This window comes from Trematomus bernacchii, unplaced genomic scaffold (genome assembly GCF_902827165.1).
Source record: "Trematomus bernacchii unplaced genomic scaffold, fTreBer1.1, whole genome shotgun sequence".
Classification (NCBI taxonomy): domain Eukaryota; kingdom Metazoa; phylum Chordata; class Actinopteri; order Perciformes; family Nototheniidae; genus Trematomus; species Trematomus bernacchii.
The window spans coordinates 285,001-295,000 of NW_022987584.1; the positions used below are offsets into that span (position 1 = coordinate 285,001).

Below are 10,000 nucleotides of genomic sequence, written 5' to 3' on the forward strand. Positions count from 1 at the left end.
TTTGGTAGTTGGTTGTGTAGTTTGCTTGGTTGTACTGTTTGTTGGGTAGATGGTTGGTTGGTTGGTTGATTGGTTTGTTAGTGGGTTGGTTGGTTGGTTGGTAAGTTTGGGTCTTATCTTTGACTTGTCTTCCAGGTAACTAAGGACCTGGAGAAGCGAGTGATCAAATGGTTTGATTTCCTGTGGACCAATAAGAAAGCAGTGGATGAGAGGGAGGTGTTGAAGTACCTGCCAGACAAACTGAGAGCTGAAATCGCCATCAACGTCCACCTGGACACCCTGAAGAAGGTGTGCACATCAAACAGCACCTTAAAAACCCTCAAAGTGTCTAAAAAAACATAAGTTTCTTGTGTTTCTTTGGTCAGGTTCGTATCTTTGCGGACTGCGAGGCAGGTCTGCTGGTGGAGCTGGTGCTGAAGCTGCAGCCTCAGGTCTACAGTCCCGGAGATTACATCTGTAAGAAGGGCGACATCGGGAGGGAGATGTACATCATCAAGGAGGGGAAGCTGGCTGTGGTCGCTGACGACGGCATCAAGCAGTTTGTGGTTCTGAGCGATGGGAGCTACTTCGGAGAGATCAGCATCCTGGCTATTAAAGGTAAAAGAGTAGTGGGTTTAACTGTACCGAGTTTAGGGAAAAGTGTGAGGAAGACTTTTGCCTTTTTCCCCCAAATTTCGTCCTTTATTCTCAACGTGTTGGTCTTGTTCTTGACCTAACAATTGTATTCCCACCATAAAGATGATATATTCAAAAGGTCGACTTTATCCAAACGTTTGACTTTATTCTCAACTATTAAAATGTAAATAAACGTACAAATAGAGACAGCATCTAGTTTCAAGTTTTAAGTTTCAAGGCTTTATTGTCATTAGCACATACAGTGTAGATATGGCACTGGAAAACGTCAACTCTCTAAAACTAAGAACAATGCTATTTGAGATTGTATATTAGATCGTTTTTATTCCTGAGTTTTTGTTCTTCCACAGGCAGTAAGGCAGGAAATCGTAGGACGGCGAACATCCGGAGCATCGGGTACTCGGACCTCTTCTGCCTCTCCAAAGACGACCTGATGGAGGCGCTAACAGAGTACCCCGACGCGAAAGCTCTACTGGAGGAGAAGGGACGGCAGATCCTGATGAAGGACGGGCTGCTGGACCTGGAGGTAATCCCATCATGCAAAATGCACTTTTTGATGTCTTTCATACATAAACATTGTTGATGTCTTTTATACATAAACATTGTTGATGTCTTTCATACATAAACATTGTTGATGTCTTTTATACATAAATACCCCCGGTGTGTCAGGAGACTCACAAAGTGAAAATAAAACCCTCTCTCTTTTCCTCCGTACCCACATCTCTAAAAACGGGGGACCGGCGGAGCTGATCCAGATTTGCTGCCGATATGAAGTTATATCGGAAATGAGGGCGGGCTTTACACCCACGGGCCAATCAGAAACTATTTGTTTTAAAGCTTTAGACCCAGAATCAGCACTTCTCTAACAGGGCTGAAATAGAGGGATATGAGGGATGTCTAAAATGCATGATCTGTTTGGTATTTTGAGGAAAAAACATCATAGACATATTTTTTATATATCTGAGACCTATAATATATGCCTAAAAATAGTATGATAGGAGACCTTTAAAGGATTCAACGGACCACCAAGTTAGAGTCCCAGGGTTGGAGAGATATTTAGATATTTTGATGGATGAACTTGTTGTTTTATTGTCCTCCAGGTGGGTGTGTTGGTCTTTGCCACCATCGTCGATAATGTTGGTTCGATGATCACCAACATGACAAATTATATATTTGTATATATCTGAGACCCATAATATATGCCTAAAAATAGCATGATAGGAGACCTTTAAAAAATAAAACCACAAAGGTGTAATACCTGTTGTTGTCCTGCAGGTGGCGGCACAGGGTCCGGACCCCAAGGAGATGGAGGAGAAGGTGGAGAGGATGACGACCTCGCTGGACGTCCTGCAGACTCGATACGCTCGACTGTTGGCCGAGCACGAAGCCACGCAGAGCAAACTGAAGCACCGAGTCCACCGCCTGGAGAGCAAGCTGGTGACAACAGAGAGAACCACAGAAGAAGAAGGAGCTGGAACCGCCTAAAGAACCAACGAAGAAACTCAAATGTTCCAAAAGAAATTAGATATATTTTGTGTAAAAAGTAATTAAAGCCACAAATTAGAAAGCAATTAATTCTGGAAGCACTGCGCTGAAATAAACATATTTTTAAAGTAAAATGCAAAAAGGCTTCTTTTATTTCAAAACGTCCAAAAAACTAAATGCATTGTTTTATTATTAGATCAAATAATTAGGTACGGGGGGAATCACAAGTTAGCATCAAAGAAATAAGAATAGTTACATTTTTAGCTGCAAAATTAAAGCTATGAAAAACTACTTTACTTTTATTAATTTACTATGTTTAATTAATTAAGTATTTCTAATTTAAATAACTACTTGCAATTTTAATCTATTTTTTTAATGTGTATATATACTAGGATTTTTTGCTAATTTAAACTTTTTTATTTTAATACCTTTAATAACTATTTTTCATTTAACTTTAATTTAATTGTATTTATATATTTATTTAATTGTATATATTTTATCAACACAATTATTTTTAAATACAAATATAACATTTTACTGCTTTTAGTTAATGAGCTGTAAAATACAACACTTTTTTCTTAATTTTTATAGTTTGTGATCAATATTTTCCTGTCAATTTAAAAAATATAAAAAATTAGAGTATAAATAAATAATATTCATCTATTTTCAGTCCAGAATTTGAATGAAACGTCCAGCTGTTGTCGTTGACACGTCGCACTGCTGCGCCTCTCTCATGCTTTCTGGGATGTGTAGTTCTAATCCCCTCAGCCGCCTTTAGACGCATTCGTATCAAAGACTACAGTTACCGGCATGCACCGCGGCGGCTCTGCGCATGACAACCAGGCAACAGACTCCACTGCTGCAGCTTCACACTACTGAGGTTTGTTTCACACATAAAAGCTTCTTAAATTACTTTCCTGTATGAACTTCAATATAAAACTTATACTAACAGCAACTGAGGTGATGGTTTGTATTCTAATAAGTGTTATTGACTGGATGTGACGTCTGTTCACGCCTCTTTTGTACTGCTAATGTAATGACAGTTAGCTTACAGGAGCTAACCGGCTAACAGCTAGCTCTGCAGATATCGCTTATTTCTGGCTGAAAAAGGGTTAAAAGTGAAGATACTGTGTTAGAATATCATGCACATAATACGGCTGTGTGTTACTGTGTGATACTGGAGTGTGTTGAGCTGCTACATCAGCATTAAAGCCTCAAAATGACCTTTTAAAACGTGTGTTAAAGGGTTAAAATCATGCCCTTCTGTACATGCACAGATCTTTATATACAGTGTGTGGCTCAGAGTCCATATATGAACACACAGCAGGCTGAAACATGATCATCTAAAGGCTGCTGTGCACCTAACATGTTTCTGCAGCTGAACATCTACTACAGACTTCTGTTTTAATACTATTATTCTTTTCACAATCTTTACAAAGTGGAAGTACAGTTTGTCCTAGTTCCACACACACACACACACACACACACACACACACACACACACACACACACACACACAGCAATATAAAATAACTTTGTGCCGTCTGTTTTGCGTCAATCAGTTCCTTTATTTGAGCATCTTTTAAAGCAGTAATTGTATATTTCCAGGCATGTGAAGAGAGCTTAGAGGGAGATTTCAAACACAAAGGATTATGCAGTCAAACAGCTGATGATTTAGTGAGTCGGTGCTACAATAACAAACATTATTTACCTGCAAACTCCATTCCTAAATCTGCATATGTTGTGCTATAGTAGCTCCTCCTGATCCGACACCAAACTCCACGTTAGCTACGGGCTGCTAACCTGACTTCAGTGCGTAGCAACAGATCTCCTCCTGGGTACAACACATGTGATTGTCTCCTGTGTTCTGCTCATTAACTGATCTGTGCTAAAGAACGCTAACAGACCTCCTGGGTGAAAACATGTCTTAATGAACGCCAGACTGCATTAATAAGAACTGCTGATTTCATTACTGTCTGTAGACTTTAGTTCAATGTTTCTGAACTATCTCCTCCGGTAGAAACAGGTCATTGCCTTTTGTCAGTAAACCACAATATCAGTCAGAAAGTTGCTATTTAAAAGCTGCTGTTCTGGTTCAGACTTCAGTCCAAAAGCATCTTATTTAATTTAAACAACTAACGGATCTCCTTCATGCCCACCAGACTCCATTCATAAAATATGCTTATTTGCCGTTGCTACTTTTACTACAACATGTCCTCCTAAACTTTAGCTGCTGTGCTTCAATAATGAACAGATAACTAAACGAACTTCCTCCGCTTTTGTAAACCAGACTTCATTCAGAAATCGCCTCATTTGAACTAAACAACACGAACACGTCATCTGCTCTTGAACACCTGACGAGCTTTAATACCTACTTCCTGTCTGTGTCTCCTTCCTCACCCGTAGAGTTTGGGAGGCGGTTGCCATGGAGCCTGCGTGGCGACAGCAGGGAAGGGGGCGTGGCCGAGGTCAGGAGGGAGATAGGCCCCGCACCCCCGAAAAAGAGAGGGAGAGGCCGGGGGCGGGAGGAGGAGGTGCAGGAGGAAGAGGAGGAAGAGGAGCAGGAGGGAAGATGAAGACCGCTGCAACACCTGAACCTCCACAAAGTGAGAAAACTATAAAATGTAAGATTTAAATAAAAGAAGCGTTCCTATTGGCTGACACACGCTGCCTGTGTTTGATTGACAGGTGTGACGGTCCAATCAAAGTTCGAGGAGATCAAGAAGGCCAACCAGGCTGCTGCTCAGCGATTGGTGGAGCTGAGTTCCTCCTCTGATGATGAAGATGATGATGATGAAGGTGTGGAGGTGGATAATAAAGATGGAAAGAGAGGGAAGATCCTGGCCTCCACCTTCACCACCTACACCGACCAGACAGGTGAGACACACACCTGGAGGCTACTGAACACAGTGTATTAGTTACTTCATGCAGAGACGATTGTTCATTTAAATAAACTGTTATTTTATGAATTATTTTTTACACCACACACATTTTTTTAAATGGCACATTTTTATATATTTATTAATAAATAAAATCGATAACATTTATCCACCCCTTATTTTTTAAATGTTTAAATATAATGAGTTTTATTTATTTAAATTAGTATTCATGAATACATTTTTTTTTTTACTTATTATTATTTTAATACTACTGGTATTTATTTATTTATTTAAAAATCTACTTTAAATTAATATATGTATTGTTAAACCAAGAGTATTTCACATTTACTTTTAGTCATTCTTGTACTTCTAGCATTTTCGAATAATTACTTTAAATATATCTGTATTTAAAAAAAAATATTTCCACGTATTTAAATATGTCTTTGTTTTCAATAATACATTTGAGTTATTTATTTTAATACCAAAATACTAAATAGCAACAAAAAAAACATGTTTATATAAAATCAAAGATTAATGAAATGATTTTATATAAATATCTTTGTTGTACGTATTTTTTATTTTAATACCTACATTATTTATCACTTTTTAAAAATGTCTTTATTTTAATCAAACTACTTTTTCTCTCTACAGGAGGCGATGCGTCGGCTCTCCTCCGGACCGGTCAATACGTCAACGATCTGTTTCAATCAGGAGCTCTGACCTGTTTGATCTGCATCGCCTCCGTGAAGAGGGTCCAAGCTGTGAGAGACACACACACACACACACACACACACACACACACACACAACACACACACACACACACACACACACACACACACACACACACACACACACACACACACACACACACACACACACACACACACACACACACACACACACACACACACCACACACACACACACAGACACACACACACACACACACAGACACACACACACACACACACACACACACACACACACACACACACACACTCACACTCACACACACTCATGCTAATCTTTATTCATAATTACCTGTGTGTGTGTGTGCAGGTGTGGAGCTGCAGCAGCTGTTTCTCTCTCTTCCACCTGCCGTGCATCCAGAAGTGGGCGAGAGACTCCGTCTTCCTCGTTTCCTCCGTCACCGATGAAGACTTCGGGCAGAAGCAGCACCCCTGGCCCTGGTGAGGAAAACAAGCGCACCTTTTCAAATAAAATATAAATCCCATAATATATACTTTATTTAGTAAATAATCATCCTGTTTGATTTCCTCTCCGCAGCCCAAAGTGTCGAGCAGAGTATCAGCCGAGCGAGACGCCCAACAGGTACACAGAAACACCTGTTACTACCCTGTACAAGTACACATAAACACCTGTTACTACCCTGTACAAGTACACAGAAACACCTGTTACTACCCTGTACAAGTACACAGAAACACCTTTTACTACACTGTACAGGTACACAGAAACACCTTTTACTACCCTGTACAAGTACACAGAAACACCTGTTACTACCCTGTACAAGTACACAGAAACACCTGTTACTACCCTGTACAAGTACACAGAAACACCTGTTACTACCCTGTACAAGTACACAGAAACACCTTTTACTACACTGTACAGGTACACAGAAACACCTTTTACTACCCTGTACAAGTACACAGAAACACCTGTTACTACCCTGTACAAGTACACAGAAACACCTGTTACTACCCTGTACAAGTACACAGAAACACCTGTTACTACCCTGTACAAGTACACAGAAACACCTTTTACTACACTGTACAGGTACACAGAAACACCTTTTACTACCCTGTACACAGAAACACCTGTTACTACCCTGTACAAGTACACAGAAACACCTTTTACTACACTGTACAGGTACACAGCAACACCTTTTACTACACTGTACAAGTACACAGAAACACCTGTTACTACCCTGTACAAGTACACAGAAACACCTGTTACTACCCTGTACAAGTACACAGAAACACCTTTTACTACACTGTACAGGTACACAGAAACACCTTTTACTACCCTGTACAAGTACACAGAAACACCTGTTACTACCCTGTACAAGTACACAGAAACACCTTTTACTACACTGTACAGGTACACAGAAACACCTTTTACTACCCTGTACAAGTACACAGAAACACCTGTTACTACCCTGTACAAGTACACAGAAACACCTTTTACTACACTGTACAGGTACACAGAAACACCTTTTACTACCCTGTACAAGTACACAGAAACACCTGTTACTACCCTGTACAAGTACACAGAAACACCTGTTACTACCCTGTACAAGTACACAGAAACACCTTTTACTACCCTGTACAAGTACACAGAAACACCTTTTACTACACGTACAAGTACACGGAAACACCTTTTACTACCCTGTACAAGTACACATAAGCACCTGTTACTACCCTGTACAAGTACACAGAAACACCTTTTACTACCCTGTACAAGTACACAGGAACACCTTTTACTACCCTGTGCAAGTACACAGAAACACCTTTTACTACCCTGTGCAAGTACACAGAAAACACCTTTTACTACCCTGTGCAAGTACACAGAAACACCTTTTACTACCCTGTACAAGTACACAGAAACACCTTTTACTACACTGTACAAGTACACAGAAACACCTTTTACTACCCTGTACAAGTACACAGAAACAACTTTTACTACACTGTGCAAGTACACAGAAACACCTTTTACTACACTGTACAAGTACACAGAAACACCTGTTACTACCATGTACAAGTACACAGAAACACCTTTTACTACCCTGTGCAAGTACACAGAAACACCTTTTACTACCCTGTGCAAGTACACAGAAACACCTTTTACTACCCTGTACAAGTACACAGAAACACCTTTTACTACCCTGTACAAGTACACAGAAACACCTTTTACTACACTGTACAAGTACACAGAAACACCTTTTACTACCCTGTACAAGTACACAGAAACAACTTTTACTACACTGTGCAAGTACACAGAAACACCTTTTACTACACTGTACAAGTACACAGAAACACCTGTTACTACCATGTACAAGTACACAGAAACACCTTTTACTACACTGTACAAGTACACAGAAACACCTGTTACTACACTGTACAAGTACACAGAAACACCTGTTACTACCATGTACAAGTACACAGAAACACCTTTTACTACCCTGTGCAAGTACACAGAAACACCTTTTACTACACTGTACAAGTACACAGAAATACCTTTTACTACCCTGTACAAGTACACAGAAACACCTTTTACTACACTGTACAAGTACACAGAAATACCTTTTACTACCCTGTACAAGTACACAGAAACACCTGTTACTACCCTGTACAAGTAATATTATAGGTTGTTTAGAGCGGTCAGTACTGCAGGCTGCCAGCAGGGGGCGCCACACTCCACTTTATCTAAAAACACATTAAGAAACACAGCTGGGTTTTTTCAGAGTCAAACTGAACATGTAGAGATGGGGACATTTAATCCAGGGTGTGTGTTGTGTTCAGGTACATGTGTTACTGTGGGAAACAGCAGGACCCGCCCCCTGACCCCTGGTTGGCTCCTCACTCCTGTGGCTCCGTGTGTCAGAATGACATCAAACCTGCCTGTGGACACACCTGTCTGCTGCTCTGTCACCCAGGTAACACACACACACACACACACACACACACACACACACACACACACACACACACACACACACAGAAACACACACACACACATACACACACACACACAGAAACACACACACATTCATTATAATAATAATACATGGGATTTTTATAGTGCTTTTCCTAATGCATTAATTTAATATTTCATACCAGTTGTAGTTGTGTAGATGTAACTTTTGTGTGTGTGTGTGTGTGTGTGTTTCCAGGTCCCTGTCCTCCGTGTCCGAAGATGGTTTCTGTTTCCTGTTTGTGCGGCAAAGCTAAGCCCCTCCCCCGTCGCTGTAGCAACAAGGTACGACTTTTACGCATATATAATTTTTTAAAAAAAAAACAATCAAATGTAAATTATGTTTTTATTTATGTGTTTATCTGCAGGCGTGGTCGTGTCAGAAGCAATGCAACAAGCTGCTGCCATGTAGACAACACACCTGCACACACACCTGCCACACAGGTACACACACACACACACACACACACACACTAATACTTGTTAATATTCTCAGTTAGCAATCACGTATCTGTATTTCTATATCTGTAACCTGTGTGTGTGTGTGTGTGTGTGTGTGTGTGTGTGTGTGTGTGTGTGTGTGTGTGTGTGTGTGTGTGTGTGTGTGTGTGTGTGTGTGTGTGTGTGTGTGTGTGTGTGTGTGTGTGTGTGTGTGTGTGTGTGTGTGTGGTGTGTGTGTGTGTGTGTGTGTGTGTGGTTGTGTGTGTGTGTGTGTGTGTGTGTGTGTGTGTGTGTGTGTGTGTGTGTGTGTCAGAGTGCTCCCCCTGTCCCCGGGTCAGTGTTCAGAGGTGTGTGTGTGGCAGAGAGGAAACAGAGAGACCGTGTGCCAGCCCAATGTGGAACTGCAAGCAGGTAAACAACAACAACAACACACTCATTGTTGTTTATTACTGTACGGTATTTAAGGTCGTCTTGTTGGATGAAGGAATGTGTGTGTGTGTCAAAGTAAACCATTATATGTTGGACACACACACACTTTTAAAATCTGAATCTTTAGGAGAGCTTGTTGACGTTAGCTGTTAGCTTAGCATCCTGTTAACAGAGGTACAATATGATGCGTTCAGGCTCTACTCAGGAAAAATGAGTATTAGTGACTTGCTGTGGTGTTATTAAGACTTTTTACCCGAAAATGTTACCTGTCTTTTCTAAATTTGATTCATATGTCCCCTTTAAACAGGTGTGTGGCTCCGCCCTCTCCTGTGGGAATCACACCTGTGAGGTTCTGTGTCACACTGGAAGATGTCCTCCTTGTCCTCGCTCCGTCAGCAGGTCCTGTCCCTGTGGAAAGACC

At 40.7% G+C, this 10,000-nt stretch overlaps 2 protein-coding genes across 2 annotated transcripts in view; both read left to right on the forward strand.

Annotated features, from left to right (window-relative positions):
* The window catches only part of cnga1b (cyclic nucleotide gated channel subunit alpha 1b), a 5,786-nt gene extending 3,597 nt beyond the window's left edge, over window positions 1-2,189 (forward strand). The window contains exons 11-14 of the mRNA XM_034128259.1: window positions 136-288; window positions 366-597; window positions 984-1,159; window positions 1,909-2,189. Coding sequence (XP_033984150.1) covers window positions 136-288; window positions 366-597; window positions 984-1,159; window positions 1,909-2,118 — 771 coding nt within the window. The 3' untranslated portion in view covers window positions 2,119-2,189. The remainder of the gene's footprint in view (window positions 1-135; window positions 289-365; window positions 598-983; window positions 1,160-1,908) is intronic.
* Window positions 2,190-2,957: 768 nt separating this feature from the next.
* Window positions 2,958-10,000, forward strand: part of nfxl1 (nuclear transcription factor, X-box binding-like 1) — an 18,634-nt gene continuing 11,591 nt past the window's right edge. Inside the window, 11 exon segments of the mRNA XM_034128313.1 lie at window positions 2,958-2,998; window positions 4,525-4,724; window positions 4,807-4,995; window positions 5,649-5,758; window positions 6,058-6,188; window positions 6,286-6,330; window positions 8,538-8,671; window positions 8,909-8,994; window positions 9,078-9,153; window positions 9,464-9,561; window positions 9,887-10,000. The exon segment at window positions 9,887-10,000 is cut by the window's right edge and continues 1 nt beyond it. Coding sequence (XP_033984204.1) covers window positions 4,544-4,724; window positions 4,807-4,995; window positions 5,649-5,758; window positions 6,058-6,188; window positions 6,286-6,330; window positions 8,538-8,671; window positions 8,909-8,994; window positions 9,078-9,153; window positions 9,464-9,561; window positions 9,887-10,000 — 1,164 coding nt within the window. The 5' untranslated portion in view covers window positions 2,958-2,998; window positions 4,525-4,543.